A 16,564-nucleotide genomic window follows, 5' to 3' on the forward strand; every position below is an offset into this window, starting at 1 on the left:
TAGGGAGGCTGTGGAACCCAGGCAAGGAAGCCAGAGCCAGTGGACGTTTAAGAGTCAGCATGGGTGTCCAACAATGATAGGCTGGATTAAGAAAATGTGGCACATATACACCATGGAATACTATGCAGCCATAAAAAATGATGAGTTCACGTCCTTTGTAGGGACATGGATGAAATTGGAAATCATCATTCTCAGTAAACTATCGCAAGAACAAAAAACCAAACACCGCATATTCTCACTCATAGGTGGGAATTGAACAATGAGAACACATGGACACAGGAAGGGGAACATCACACTCTGGGGACTGTTGTGGGGTGGGGGGAGGGGGGAGGGATAGCATTGGGAGATATACCTAATGCGAGATGACGAGTTGGTGGGTGCAGCTCACCAGCATGGCACATGTATACATATGTAACTTACCTGCACATTGCGCACATGTACCATAAAACCTAAAGTATAATAATAATAATAATAATAATAATAATAAAATTTAAAAATTAAAAAATTAAAAATAAAAAAAATAAAAAAAATAAAAAAAAAAAAAGAGTCAGCATGGGAAAGCGCACGTCTCCATTCTGCTTTGAGCAAATGCTACCACCCGCCTATTACCACAGATAAGCCAGAGTGGAGACATACGTGGTGAGCCTGGGGCTCACGTCCCAGCATCCCCAGGGCTGCGTGTCTGACTTTGCTCAGATCGCTTTCTTTCTTAGGGTTCAGTGTCCTTGTTGGTGAGACCAAGGAGGTAGGTAGGAGGATCACCACTGAAGGCCTTTCTGTAACAGCTCCAACCTCTGATCGCTCATTAAGCACCTACTATGCACCTGGATGGTGCTAAGTACCTTACAGCTGTTATGTAAAATATTTTATACTTATTTATTGTGGAAAATATGCATAATAAGAAATTTACCCTATTAACCATTTTTGAGCGCATAGCTCAGTGTTATTAAGTGCACACACATGGTTGTGCAGCCATCGCTGCCATCTGTCTCCAGAACTTTTTCATCTTTCCAAACTCAAACTCTGAAACCATGAAACAATAACTCTCCAATCACCCCTCCCCACAGCACCCAGCAGCCACTGTTCTACTTTCTGTCTCTATGAATGACTACTCTAAGCCTCTTATAAGTGGAATTATGCAATGTTTGTCCTTTTGTGACTGGCTTCTTACACTTAGCATAATGTCCTCAAGGTTCATCCATTGTTGCGGCATGTGTCAGTTTCCTACGGCTGAGTCCTGCGCCCCTGTATTTGTAGACCACATGTTGTTTATCATTCGTCCATGGCTGGGGTGCTTCCTCCCTCTGATGACAATGAAGGGTGTTGCTGTGAACACTGCTGTGCCTCATTGGACCCTCACAAGCTTGTGAGAGGCTGCTGTGGTTAATCTCAGGATACTGAGTCTCCGGGAGGTCACATCCCTCAGGAAATGACAACGGAGATGAGATGGATTCTAGCCCTGGGGACACCAAGCCTAAAACACTCATGGTAAATAAAGCAAGGTGGGGTCTACAGAGGTTGTCCAGAGGGGACACAGTGCTCAGAGGAAAGGGACATGTGCCATTTTCAAGGCCACATTTTCAGTAGAACAGTGGGGAGTCCCTCGTGCAGCATCACACACAGGCGCACAGGCATGCAGTGTGACATGTAGGCAGTCACCCAGTGCTGCAGCAGGCACACAATGTGCTGGCTGCATGTGTGTGCAGCGTGGCCCCTGGTGCCCCCAGTGCAGAGTGACAGGCAGCACGACAGCTCTGCCATGGAGCACCTTTGCTGTCACGTACTGTATGCCTGTGTGGCACACCCAGTGTGGTCTGCTGGGTTGCAGAGAGGCAGGCATGGAGTTCTCTGGGCACTGTGGCCCATTTACCCTGCACTGTGCAGAGACTGTGGACAGCACAGAGACCCCCTATTGCTGTGTGGTACATTCAGAACCCTGGGTATAAGGAGTGTTTTATTCCCTTCAGGTTTAAGTGTTCTTAGGTTTGAGCTGGTCTTAGAATTGACACATACTTATATCCTTGATGTGTTTGTTTGTTTTTCTGTCCCAAGCCTGTTATTACAATAAGATTTTTACAATCCAGAAAATATGGTATCTGTATGTACTGTGTGATCTGAGCAGGTGGCACATGCAGGCAGTGTGACCAGGCATGGGTCAGCTTTGCGCTCTGTTTTCCCCACTTTATTGGAGGTGTGAACTCATCTGTCTGCCAGGGCAGAGGGCTTGTCTCCCCCAGCAGAAGCCCCAGGATGCTGTAGTTCTTTTGTTCATTTGTTTTTTGAGACAGGGTCTTGCTCTGTCACTCAGGCTAGAGTACAGTGGCATGATCGTAGTTCATAGCAGCCTAGAACTCCAGGGCTTGAGCAATTTTCCTACTTCAGCCTCCTGAGTAGCTAGGACTATAGATGTGCACCACCACTCCTGGATAATTAAACAAACAAGCAAACAAAAACAAAAACAAAAAAGAAACAAAAAAAACCCCACACATTTTGTAAAGACGGGGTCTTATTATGTTGCCCAAGCTGGAAAATGTTATAGTTCTTAGGAGTCTTGCCTGCCTAGAGCAAGTGTCTGTGAGCCTCCAGAAAGTTGAGTCACCAGGAGGTCAGGTCCCTGTTGGGGTCCCAGCCCAGGCACCTGTTTCTGTCCCAGTAAAAGCACCAGTTGCTCTCAGGCCTGAGATCAGACCCACCCGAGGTGGGGCCCAGCAAGGCAGCCGGCGCCCACCAAAGACACAGCAGCGGTGGCTGCTGCTGCATTTAATAAGAAACAGAAATAAAGTGCTGTGTTAATTAAGTCACAGCCCATGTAAAGTCAGCTGTTACCAGCAGTGGGGAAGGGTTTTCTGAACCACCTGAGGCGAGATGGCTGGTTTTTGTACAAGACAGATGCTAACTGCAGAGAGAATGGAGAACCATGGGGCAGCACTTGGCCCATCCTGGCTGTTGACTTAGAAGCTCCTGGAGGGGTCAGTGCCAGGAGTCCTGGTGGAGCGTGTGCCAGGGAAGGCGAGGAACCTGGAGCATCTGTGTCTGTGCTCACACCCAGGTGGACCATGCCTGCCTCTTCACTTGCTGCCTGCAGCTCAGCCCCTGCCTCTGAGGCAAGCAACCCACCTCCTGGTACCCTAAGGCTCACACAGGGCCAGCCCACCCGATGCAGCCAGGGCTGTGGGGCTAGACATAGAAACTGCCAGCCTCCCTCTGATTACAGCGCGAGGACAAGGGGTCTGTAAGGGCCCAAAGTGTGACTTGAGGAGAATCATTCAGGATCTCCAACGCTGTGTGGTTTTTATCATACAGACTTGAGGAGCATTGGAAAAGCACATGCAATAGAGACAGACAGTCCTGGGATAAACTTCTGGCTCTAGAACTTTCTAATTGGCATTATTGAACAACAGAGCCTCAGTTTCTTCATCCTTTAAAATAACCCCTAGCTGGGAGGGTGGTGTGGACTAAAGGAGATACAGCATGAGCCATTTTGGCTGACCTGAGTGTCCCCTACGTGCCCACCCTCCTCCTCCTAATGCAGGCAGCATGGTTTCAGCAAGTCTTGACAGGTTCACTCATTTAGAAAAGAGCCACTACCTACAGGAAGGAAAGCTAATGGCCACTCTGGGGTCATCCCGTCCTCTGTGAGAGCAAGACCAAGGAGGCAGCTGGACCAGTGCGTGGGCTTCCCAACGCCACGAGGGTCGTATGCCTTTAGCTTATTCAGTAGCGTGTCAGGGCCTGGCTTTTTCCTGCAGAGGCTCAGAGAATGCTGGGTCCAGCTTTCTTTTCCTCTCACACATTTGCCCCGTTACTTCTGAGGTGCTGTTGTTACCAAAAGCTGCCCTGACAGTTCAGGCTTTCCTTCCTGTTGTCATCCCACAGTCCTTCAGATTCCCCACCCTCCTACCTCTGTCCTCGGCACTGGAAGATCCCACCTCTCCTCATTTCCCCGTGTACCCCACCTCCTACCTTCCATAACTTCTATCCCCTTCTCCTTTAGAGCTCCTGGTTGCCTTCCCCATGCACATTGAGATCAGGGCCCAAGCCCAGGATTGCTCCCTAGTTCTAATCCTAGTCTGTGCAGGGAAAAGGACACAGGGGCTGGGTTCATTTGGCACCTCTTTCTATGTGCCTGCTGCATCGCATGAGATATGTCTCTCTCTCTCTCACACACACACACACACATACACACACACACAATTGCTTTCACATCAACAGCTATCATCCAAGGTTCATAGACAAGGGCATGGGTGGTTAAAGAGATTAAGAAACTCACTTGAGTTCATCCTGCAAGTAAGTGGGCACTGAAATTCCTGCCCAAGCCAGTCTGCTTCTGAAGCCAGTGTGCTTTCCACCATTGCATACTGCCTCTTTGATTGGCTAAAGACAGCAGGTTAGATCAACTGATATATCAACAGGGTCCTGTAAGTGAGTTGTTTGCATGGGTACTTTTAAATTACTGGAAAGAATATCTGCAGTGAGAATGGGTTGTCAGCCTGCTGATAAAACCAATTCCATATCCAGATGTGGCAGTGGGTTGATTTGGATCAGTATCATCAGGAAGGAAGAATGGACTTTCTAGCATATATTATAGAAATATCTCTGCATCTTGGTTTCCTTCAGCATGTGCAGTTACTGAATTTCCTGTGAATGTGGGCCAAAAATTGAAGCCACATTGGAGAGGGGTTTACGAATGTCTAATAGTGATTGAAATGCTCATCCATAGGCAATGGTGCACATAGACTTTGTGTCCTCTCATGAAAGAAGTATTTCCTTTAATATAGAACATTTCTTTTCAGGTTTTCCAGCTTTACCCATCATACCATAATTATAGACTGTCCCCTGATTTTAACTTGGATCAATGTGCAGGAATAGTCCTTGCTAGCCACTTCTTTTCCTATTATTTGCCCTCAATTTTGCTTCATCTCTTAGCAATATTTAGCACCTCCTAAAGGATTTTAATTGAGAAGAGGTACCTAGGATTATATTGTTTCTGAACTCTTCAATATTCAAAATGTTTCTGCATCTTTACATGTGAGTGATGTCTTAACTGAGCACAAAATCCAACAACTGTAACCTTTTGCCTCAGAATCCTCTAGGCTTGGCTGGCTCCATTGTCTTCTGGCCTAAATGTCACATGGGAAAACCTTCTGCCAATAAGAAATTGTTCCTTTGTTGGCAATAATAACCTTGCTATTATTTTTTACAGTTTGTTTGGATACAGGTAGGATTTGTTGCAGAACAGATTCCAGAGCAGCTCTTGGTTCAGGAATTCTCTTTGATCACTTTGTTCCCTTCCAAGTTCTAGACTTAATTGTGCTGGTTTATTTCATTTGGGTCTGGACTTTCCTTAGATAGGCACTCTGTAAACCTTGACTGGGTCTCTCTGTCTCTTACCTTCTTGCCCCATTTTTCCCTCTTCTCTTTCTTTCCTCCTTCCTTCCTTTCTGAGAATTCAATCCTAGCTGGGACTCCTTGCTGGCAGCCATCAGAGTTTATATATCAACCCACAGACTTACAATACAAGTAACAAAGCAACTCCACTTTTTCTTCTAGGGAATTTGGTGTTTTCTTTTGTATTGCAGAAGTGAGAAAACCCATTAATTTTGAAACAAATGTATGCAAATACATTTATTAATATAGGAAATAGGAAAATCAGTTATTGCTTCCTTTATAAATAATACAGGCTTAAGTTTTAAAGATATTACTTTTGCTAAAATGCATTAGACAGCTGTGAAAAAAATAACAGTTTTCTTTGTGGTAATATCTTTAACCAGATTTGTAGCACTAACAATATTTCGTATGTATATATTATTTTTATTTAATACAGGTAATCTTTTTATTACCAAATCATATTGTTTCTCAGGAGACTACCATCAGCATTCATAAAAGCTGCAAAAGGGAAACAGGACGAGGAGAAGGCATCAGTCTCCCGCAGATGCAAGGCTTGGGCTGCAGATTAAATATACAGTGCTCCTAATACATTTCAATGAGTGACTCATTAGGTGAAGATTTATTTCGACACCCCACCCCCATTTTATTTCCATTTCAATTTAAATTTGATGGTGGACGTCATTCCCTAATTTCAACCGAGAGCAAAGCGACCTTGGGGAAAAGCCACATGTTTAAAGCTGCCCATGTGCTGTGTTTGTTTGAGTCAGTGTCCCTGTCCCTGTGTGGGGAATGACCCACAGATCTCACTTGATCTGACTCAGTAAATGGACCAGCCAGACCATGACCTTCAAGATGTCCAGATGTGGCCACCTTGGGTGTGTGGTAGGTTCCCCCATCTCAGAAAGAGCTGAGTTCCCCCTTGGCCCACATGTAGTGGATCAAGTTTGTCCCAGGTCCAGGGATTCCCCCAGGAATCTGGCATGGGGCAAAGCATGCCCTGTGGAGTTGCATCCATGGGTTTGCCCCAGTTCTGCCATTCATTGCCTTGGGAAAAATCAGTGCACTTTGAGGAGCCTCCCTTTTCTGGTCTGCAAAATGGAAACACCAATTCCTTCCTGATGCAGCTGCTGTGAGGATTAGGAGAGATCATCTGAGCATGGACCAGACATGCCAAGAGAAGGCCCCTGCCCTTTTTCACCTCCATCCACCCCTGCAGCTGCCCCCAAGGCTACCCTGGGTAAATGCAGAGGGAGACCCTCAGCCCTCTGAGCAGGGAAGAGAGTGACAGGCACAGAGTGGGCACTGCTGTGGCCCTGCCCCTTGTTCCACATGTGTGCTCTGCAGAAGATGGCAGAAGGAGGACAAGTTTTTGTTATACAAAGGCCCAGCCTTGATGGGGACAAGTGAACTATTGAATCCCAGGCAGAAGGATATCCCAAAACTTACTTAGACCCAAGGCCCAATTTCAGAAACTGTCTCCTGAAGTCCCTCCACCCCTAGCACCTTCATTTCTCTAACCAGGACCTGGAGGGAGGTACCTCTCTGCCTCCTCCCAACCCCCAAGACCACCTGGTGAATAAGGATAGCATCAGCTGAAGAGTTTGACAATTCACATGAGAGAATCCGGGGAAAGAATGTGCCTGAATTCTTACATGGCCCAACCTCGACAGCCAGGCCTGGGGCTGTACCAGGCCACCTGTGGCCATGGGCCTTGGGACCAGGGCTGGCCCTGGCAGAGGCTGTGGACATCATGTCCTTTGTGGACCAGCCTCCTGCCCCTTGAACCTGAAATTTCTCCATCTTTCCACCCTCAGACCCATTCTCTGTTATCGAAGCCAAGAACCCTGGTCCCAGAGTCTCCTTCCTGCCCATGTCTCTCCCCCACCAAATGCCATGAGCTGTGTGTTGGATATCACCAGGGCCCTGCCCAAGTGAGCTCTCCTCCCTCCTCCCTTCACCCTCCTCCCTCTGCTTCTTGCTCTCCTCCCACCCCTGCTGCTCACCCAAGCCTTGTCCTCTGCTCAGAACACTGCCATATTCCTCATCAGCAAACTTCCAGACTCACTTCTGGGGCGCCTCTCCAGGAAACTTCTGCTGACCTCCCACATAGAATGTTCACCCACTTCTTTGTCCTATGGTTGGTTCTTTATTTCCTGCCTGTGGCACTCGACCATGAGCCTCTCAGGAGCCGAGTCCCTGTCACTGGCACTCTTGCTGCCTCTTGTTGAGCACCTAATTCCGAGCTGGCCCTCTGCAGTCTTGAAAGTGCTCAGATGTGGTTTTCCTGTTTCTGATATGAACTCAGATTTCCATGGGAGGGAAACATGGATTGATTACCACGAATCACGCATTCTGCCTTGAAGCTCTGGAGCAAGGTTCCAGAGAGTAATGAAGGAACCGGTGGCTGGAGAACCACGGCACACACATCTGGGCTGATGGGTACACGTGTGTGGGGAGAGTGAATGAGAGGTGCTAATGGTGGAACCCATGCCTCTGAGGCAGAATGGACAGTGCCTGGCCAGCAGGAGGGTGCCAGTGAGAGCGGCTGGTCATGTTGGCTCCATTTCCCCCAGGGCGGAAGCTTCGACGTGGCAGACAGAATGTTCCACAGTGTGAAGAGCACGTGGGAGTCAGCCTCCAGAGAGAACATGAGTGACGTCAGGGAGCTGACTCCAGAGTTCTTCTACCTGCCTGAGTTCTTAACCAACTGCAATGGGGTGGAGTTCGGTAAGTGGAGGCCTGGTGAGGCCAGGTGAGTGGTGTTGCAGGGTGCTCTTTCCCACAGCCCCTGGGTGATGACCAACATCATCTGGACCTTTGCTAGGCCCTCCCCAGGACCTCAACTTTGGGTGAGGTCTCCACTGGACAGCAGTGCCCAGAAGGAAAGGTGGTTGCTGAGGAAGGGCGCTGGCCCCAGGCTGCCAGGACAGCGCTGAGCCACCACCCGACCTGTGACTTTTCCTCCGAGGGTCCCAGGCCTCAGTTGGCAGTGAGGCAGTGGCTGAGACCAGGGGCTCTTCTGTGTAGCCCAGGTCTGGCACTGCCTTCCTGCCTCGAGACCTTGGGCAAGCTCCTGGCCCCGACCAGCCCCATTTCCTCCATGTCCCACAAATGGGTTCATGTGGCCTCCAAGGGCAGGACCCAGAGATGCTGGGTGTCCTGGGGTAGACTGCTAGGTGGGATCCCAGGGCAGCTGGACGGGCACTTATGGCAGCTCCTTACTGAACTGCAGGCCCCAGCCTATGACGCAGCAGGGCTTCTTGCTGATATAGAGGTGGAACAAACAATCCAGGAGGCCCCGGTGGGTAGCTCCCCTGGGGACTGTGTGTACGTCTCGGAGCCTCCACTGCAAACAGTTGCAAGGCTGAGTCAGGGCAATTTGCAGAGTGGATGAGTGGTCACAGCCTGGGCAGGTCACCGGCCTGGCTGGGAATCATCTTCTGCAGAGAACACGCATGAGCCATCACCAATGCATACCTCGGGCTCTAGAGCCCCCCTTCCTCAGTGTTCTCCTTCTGCCTCTGGACAGCACATAAGGGCATGCACCTGAGCCAGGCCAGATGCAGCCCCAGTGGGGGGTACAGCAGAGGAGATTAGTCCCTGCAAAACCTTGTGCAGGGGTTTTCAGCCCTAGATATGCAGCCCACATCCCTGAAGAGAAGGCCAGACAATGAGCCAAGTCCCGTGAGTCTGACCTGTGGAACCTGGGGACGTTGGTGGTGTTCAAATTGTTAGACACCTCACATGCGTCAGGGATGAGAAGTGAACAAATTCAAAGGATGGATCCCCCAAAGCGTGAGGAGTCCCACAGCAGGAGTCACTCAGAGAGGGTGACAGCCAGGAGGAGGCGGCTGGCCAGCCTGGGGTTAGAGCACTGACTGGAGTACCCACTCTGTCTTGGAAATGAAGCCAGACTCTTCTGCAGGAGGCATGATGGGCTCAGCTGCAGAAACGATGGCTCCTACCAGCAATGGAGGCCAAGAGAGCAAATGTCCTCAGAAAAGTCAGGAGAACAAGTGGTTATCTAGCACCTACTGTATACAGGGACCTTTTTTTTTAGGCACTGGGGATTTAGTTGGGTCTCCTGGGATGGCATGTCCTGAAGATGTTTACATTCTGTGTGAGGATAGGAAAAATGGAAAAGAAAATATAGACAATTTCTATACTGTAAGTGAAACATTGTTGGATGCTGAGAAGTCCTATGAGGAAAATAGGTAGGAAAATGGTTTGAGGATGACTCAGCAAGACCTGAGTTTCTCTGGTCCTCAGGAAGGACCTGTTGAGGAGGTGGCAGGTGAGCTGAGATGAGTGATGAGAAGGGCCAGGCCAGGCAGCTCAGCAGCCAAGAGAGAGCAGGGGAGCTTTTATTCCACCTGCTTCTTGCAGGCTCTGGGGAGGTCAGGCAAGACTGTAGCTCACATTTATGGAGTAGCCATCATATGCCTGACATCATTCTAAGCATGTGATGTGTATTTTCTCCTTTAATCATTATGCCAGCCCTATGAGATAATTCCTGTCATCACCTTACATTTTACAGGTGGAAAATGAATCTCAAAGAAGTGAAGTGGCTTGTGCAAGGTTGGGCAGCTAATGGGGAGGAGGGAGACTTGGGTTGAGTCCAGCCTCCTCTTTCTACTGTCAGGGGAATCTCTGTCTAAAAACCTTGCTGTCCTTGCCTTAAAAACGGAGAGAAAATGCATAAATTATCGAGTTAGAATGAAGATTCAGTGAGGTGATGTGTGGCCAGGGCCTAGCCTTGCTCCTGGCATGGAGTCAGGTGCTTAGAATTTGCCAGCTTGCACCGCTATCACTGTATCTCCTGATTGTTTAATGCTGTGTAAAAAGCACCCAGAAGAAAGGCACAGTACAGTGGAGAGGAAGACATACCACACTGATGACACTGAAATCATTTCAGATGACTTGCAAAGCAAGCACTAGGACCACCGGGGAAGCAAGGAGGGCCTCCTGGAGGAGGCAAAGGCCTAGAGGCCATGCTGAGGGGTCATTCCAGGTAGAGAAGGCTGAAAGCAGTATGGTCTGCAGAGAACATAACTCACATTCAGACCTACACAAAATCAGCAATCCTGGGCAACGTGTATTTTACATCCCCCAGTTCCTAGCCTGGTTTGAGTTACCCAAATCTCTGCTGCTTCTCATCCCATGCAGGCTGCATGCAGGACGGAACTGTGCTAGGAGACGTGCAGCTCCCTCCCTGGGCTGATGGGGACCCTCGGAAATTCATCAGCCTGCACAGACAGGTGAGTCAGGCCAGGACCCCTGGTATCCTGCTGGGGACCTGAACATCCCCTCAAGTTCCACCGAGGCTTTCTGTCCAAGTGGAGGGCCAGTGACCAGCACTGTGAGGCTTATGTCTGGAAAACCCAGAGAAGGGGTGGAGTCTATGCCTTGGGTTGGCAAGGAAAGGCTTCGGCTCTGGGCTGTTTCAAGAGCTCCATTAGACTCTGCCTGGGTGCCACCTTGGTGAGGGTTTCACTGGAGGAAGTGAGCTTAGTGCCCTGGAGGGCAGGTCAGTGTCCTCAGCCAGCCCTACAAGAATGTCCATTCCCTAGGCCTGACTGCTCAGCACAGTTCAGAGAGGGTTTGGAGCCTCCCAGGGGCTCCCACTGGCCAAAGATTTTCCAGGACTGGGGAGAAATTGGCTTATTACCCAAAAAACTGGACATGGGTAGAGACCAGAGGTCATTAGGGACACATGGTGAATCAAATTTCTGGGTTAGTTTAAGCACATGAAAGATGTTCAACATCATTGGTCACCAGGGAGAAATAAATTAAAACCACCATGAGATGAGATGCTATGACATACCCACCGGAGTGGCTTAAATTTAAAAGACCATTGAAACCAATAGTTGACGAAAATGTGGAGCAACTAGAATGCATGAGACATCAATGGTGGGAAAAGCAAAATGGTGCAACCACTTTATACAAAAGCTTGGTATTTTTTTTTTACAAATTTGCAGGTGCATTTGCCATATCACCCAGCATTTTCCCTTGTAGATATTTACTCCAGAAAATTGAAAGCATGTCCACACAAAAACTTGTGCATGAATCTTCACCAGGTTTATTCAAACTAGTCAAAAACAAAACTCAAATGTCCATCAGCTGATGAACAGATAAACAAATGATATGTCCACACACACACAACGGAATGCTACTCAGCAGTAAAAAGGAGCAGATTTACTGAATCAGTTTACACAGAACAACATGGGTGAGTTTTAATGCATTATCCTACATGAAAGAAGCCATAACCCAGGGCTACATATCATGTGATTTTTATATACAGGCATGAAATGTGACATTTACAGGCAAACTATAGGGACAGAAAACAAATTAGTGGTTCCTAAGATCTGAAATAGGAGAGTGACCACAAAGGAACACACGGAGGGACTTTTTGAGCCGAGGGAAATGTTCTATGTCTTGACTGTGGTGATGGTTACATGGCTGCATGAATTTATAAAAACACTTTGAACTGGGCATTTTAAATGGGCAAGTTTTATTGTATGTAAATTACAGCTAAAAAGTAAAAATAACCTGAGGCAGGTCTGACAAGCGGCAACAAACCTATGCCTTTTCCTGTCCTTTTCTGCAAAGAGAAAGTTCTTCTTGTTTTATTCTTGCCTCTGGAAACTCAGTGATAGGAGTCATCCCTCTCAGAGCCCACTGTCTTGAGTACTTGGGCCAGAGATTAATGTAACTGCAGGCAGCAGCAGCCATAGTCTGATAAAAGACAGAGGTACACATGATTCAATTGACCAGAGTGTTGCTGGAATTATGGACCACTACATCTAAGCTGGATAAAGATGTAGCCAAAAACAGGTGGGTGCTGATATACTGCAAAGAAGAAAAGGCACAAGGGGACCTGAGGTTGTGACAAGGTAGAAGAAGAGCCTTAGGAAGTACACAAACACCCAGAAAGGTGAGGAGGATGTGACTTGCCAAGTGGATGTTTGAATGAGTGCTTTAGAAGATGAGGCAGTATGGATACTGACATGGGTTAAGGTGTGGCCATGGGAATGGTGACTTTAGGTGGAATGAAGGCAAAAGTCTTTGCAGATGTGGAGCTTAAGGAACCGAGAGGCCAAAGATCACGATCACTGAGGATGATGGCAGATCTTGGAGAAGAAGGGAAGGTATGGCCAGGAATCACCATCTTTGATGATTGAGGAGAAGAGAGAGAAGTTGTTGGAAGACAGCAGTGAGGATGAGGAGTGGGCACAGCTAGATCTCATGCAGCACAGAGAAGCAGATCTTTTGTGATTTTTTTTTTACAAGAGGACAGAGGACCAATACTCTGGAGATGGCGATAAGGACTCAGGAGACACCAGCCCAACATCCTGGCCCCAGACATATGGGTTATGTCCAGCAAGTCGCCACCACTTGAACTTGCTGAAGGAGAACTGGTGGCCCTAGGGAAAGCCAGGCTTCATCTAAGGAAAGAAGGTGGAGGAATGTTTGGGAAGAGCTTGAGGACATGGGATATGTGTTGATTGGCAAGAGGTAGGAAGAAGGGCCAGCAGAAGGGTCAGCTGTCCTGGCCTATGATCTGCCCTCACCTGGGTATGCCTTTAGTGGTTCTGTGGCAACCACCAACAAATGCCTTCATGCAGACATCTCCAGAAGTTCATGAGGTATGCCCCAAGCCAGGTAGGCTTGGGAGAGCCATACCTTTCATTATCCCTCTTATGACATGACTCAAGTGTGGCCTTCTTGGCTCCAAAGCCACTTTAATCATAGACCTCAGAAAAGCCAACTTAGCACAGGTGACCTGGCTTCTTCAGATCCAGGTGTGTAGGGCAGCTTGCCCTCCCAGAGGACCAACAAGGGGAGCCCAGACAATCCCAAATGAACATTTTGAGACTCTGGGGACCTAGCCCTGAAGCTAGGTTCTATTCAGTAGAAACAGGTGCCACCTCTCAGATAGACTGTGATATCCAGACACTGGGCCACACTTCCTCTTGCTCATGTGTGACACCTGATGAGAATTATTGCCAACCTGTGTCCCCCATTCTGAGCCAGTGCCACCCATCTGGGCTGTATGCATGAAAGATCCAGCATGCTTGGCTCTTACACTAAATTATTTGGATGTCACCTTTTATGAGGGGCAGATGTTGTTGACTTCTGGTGGGAGCTGTGGTCCTGAACGGGATGAGGTTTACTTCTCACTTAAAGGTTGTAAACTCGGATCCAGGCTCCATGTTTGAGTTGAGAATGTCTCCTGTCCTCCCATCTGGAGACAGTAAGCCTGAGCATGAACAGAATGTTCCTTAGGTCTGTGAGTGCATGGGTGAGAAACTCCTTGCCTGCTGCATGCCCCAAGCTAGACACCTAGACACAGCTGCCCCAGTGAAGGAAGTTCACATTCCTGGGGGCTAAGCTGCACCTCAGAAGCAGGTTCTATCATTTCTGTGCCAGGGATGATTTAGAAGATGCCCACACCCATGTCCAGAATTCCCCAGTACCTGAATGAAGTGAGATCTGCTCAGTGAGATTGGATGCCCACTGTGGGGTTCTGAGAAATGAAAACTGGGGGCTGGAGTGTTAGGATCAAAAACCACACATGAGCCTGCCCTAGAAGTGGGTTAATTATACCTGCCACCAAAAGGCGGTGTTCATGGGAGGAAACAACACCTGTGAAACAGCCAGTGCCTGGCATCGTATGTGCTCAGTGAAATCACCTAATTCCTGGAGCTCCCTGTGTGTCAGCCATGGACACAACTTAATTCTTACATGAACCTGCTAAGAAGGTACAATTGTTGATTTTACAGATGAAGAAACCAAGGAACAGTGATGTTAAGGAATGTGTGCATGGCAGCACCCACACCCACTGTGCTCGAGAGCACGCTCTCCTGATCACTGCACTTAGCCTCCGCCTCCTGACACTCTCTGGTCAGAACCAGCTCTCCCTGTTTCATATGTCACATCTCAGCAAGACCCCAAGACTTTATTTTCAGCCTTGTCTCTTCCACTTAAATGTCTTTCCCAGGCCTGCACCTCATAGATACTGTGAACACCATGGTTGAGCTGGGGTGGTGAAAACAGTCAGATCTGATTTGCTGCTGGCTGGAGACAGGACTAGGGTGGCCCTCGGGTGGCTGGCTCATCCTGCCTCTTTGTGCTCATCAAGCCCAGGGGCCCATCAATTATCTCCTCTGTGCAGGGCCAGCACCCTGAAGCATGTGCCCCTTCCAATCTGTGCAGAGAGTGCATGAGTCCATGAGTGGCCTGGGTTTTAATGTTCTTTGGGTTTTTGTTCCAGGCCCTGGAAAGTGACTTTGTAAGTGCCAACCTCCAACATTGGATAGACCTTATTTTCGGGTACAAGCAGCAGGGGCCAGCCGCAGTGGACGCTGTTAATATCTTCCACCCCTACTTCTATGGTGACAGAATGAACCTCAGCAGCATCACTGACCCCCTCATCAAGAGCACCATCCTGGGGTTTGTCAGCAACTTTGGACAGGTGCCCAAGCAGGTACAGCATGCCTTGTCATTTGCCTTGCTTTCTCAAAAGAGTGTGTGCAGTATGAGGACATTCTCTCCTGGGGTGAGAGTGAAGGAGATGGCTGAAGAGGTGAAATGGTCCCCCATCATCTTCCTGTGCTTTCAATATCAGGCTTAACCCTCAGTTACCACCTGATGTTGATGCAGATGATGACATCATTAGTGAAACTGGTGAAAGCTGTGTTTATCTGTGATTGATCTGATTTTAGACACTACAATAGATATGTGGTAACTAATTACTTGTGTTCGTATCTACCCTACAGGTTTGTTGTATCCGATGACTTAAGACATATCAAGTGTTTGAAAGTGCCTGAAATATGACCAGCACTTAACAAATGTTAGCTATTAGTGTGATTATGTCATTGAAATCTCTCGTAAGCTCTGGATATAGACAGTATTCTTTTATGGACCAGGAAACTGAGGCTCAGAGAGGCTAAATAAATACCTTGCCTAGAATTACACTAACAGCAGTCAACAAAGGTAGAGCTCTGGTCCTATCTGAGTAGGTCTAAAGCTTGCACCATGTTGTCACCAGTGTGAGAGCGTCTGCCTTCTACCTGCCAGGCCTCTGGTGAAATTGCGAAGTCTCGCCTGGGCCTTCTACTCTGCTGGCTCTGTCTCCTGTCAAGATAGTCACTTAGCAATATGAGGTTGTGCATTCCCCTGTTGACATACTGATGAAAGCACAAGTTAGGTGCTTATTTAATTGACTCTGGCCCTGTTGATCCTTGAACTGTGGTTGTGTGTGGAGGTGTTTTGTTCCAGCCTTCCCCACGTGCAACCATGAGGACTCGGGGTGGGGAGGGGCTCCTTCTGCAATTAGTGCTAAACTAACATCTTTCTCTCTGGTCTCATATGACATGCTGAGGTTTGCTCAGCTCCCAGGTAAAAGGAATGTGAGGAAGGTGTGAGGGTGACTTGGAGATTGGATGGCACATCCAGTGTGGGTTTGCTGGGAGGCTTTGTAGGAAGGAAAGAATTTCAGGAAAGAAGCCTGTTAGCCTAATGGTTTCATTTCTTGAATTTAAAAAATATATAATAATACAAAGCAAGAATATAATTCAAAGTAGTAGCCACCACCATCCAGCCATGTCCTGCCTCATGTACTCACAGCCCTTGTCCACAGCACAGATCTTTTCTTGTCAGTGTAGTCATGGAGTACATACAACTTCAGATTCTGACTACTCAACAATGTGTCATGGGAACTTTGACAAGTATTTCTAAAGTAGCCATCAGAATGAGAATCCACAAGTGTCCCAGTCTGAAGACAAGATTGCAGCACTCAGACCCCAGGCTGCTCCTGACAGGGGCTGTGTCTGCTGCTCCCAGTCACCTTGAACGAGGAAGAGTGCTCATTATTAAACACTCATTGAAAACTCATCATTTTGATTTCTGTTTGCATTGATCGCCCACCCAGCTTTTCTAAATAGGTTACCATTTGATCCAGGACTATAACTGAGCTGAGGTTTCTCTGAGACCACCCATGCCCACCCCAGCTGCCCATCGAACTGGAGCCCCAACTCTGCCCATGTCCACAGCCCGGACCAGCTTCCACCTCTTCTCCCTCCAGCATACGCCTGGTGGATGACTTGCAGGAATGTGCTGCTGGCTGGAAAGAGCAGCCCAGCAGGGCTGCAGTCTGGGAGAGACTGCAAAGTAG

At 48.2% G+C, this 16,564-nt stretch overlaps 1 protein-coding gene across 1 annotated transcript in view; it reads left to right on the plus strand.

Moving 5' to 3' along the window:
• Positions 1–16,564, plus strand: part of WDFY4 (WDFY family member 4) — a 303,041-nt gene that overhangs the window by 269,529 nt on the left and 16,948 nt on the right. The window contains exons 52-54 of the mRNA XM_024254223.3: positions 7,962–8,115; positions 10,555–10,646; positions 14,663–14,875. Of these exons, the coding sequence (XP_024109991.3) occupies positions 7,962–8,115; positions 10,555–10,646; positions 14,663–14,875 (459 nt within the window). The remainder of the gene's footprint in view (positions 1–7,961; positions 8,116–10,554; positions 10,647–14,662; positions 14,876–16,564) is intronic.

This window comes from Pongo abelii, chromosome 8 (assembly GCF_028885655.2).
Source record: "Pongo abelii isolate AG06213 chromosome 8, NHGRI_mPonAbe1-v2.0_pri, whole genome shotgun sequence".
Classification (NCBI taxonomy): Eukaryota; Metazoa; Chordata; class Mammalia; order Primates; family Hominidae; genus Pongo; species Pongo abelii.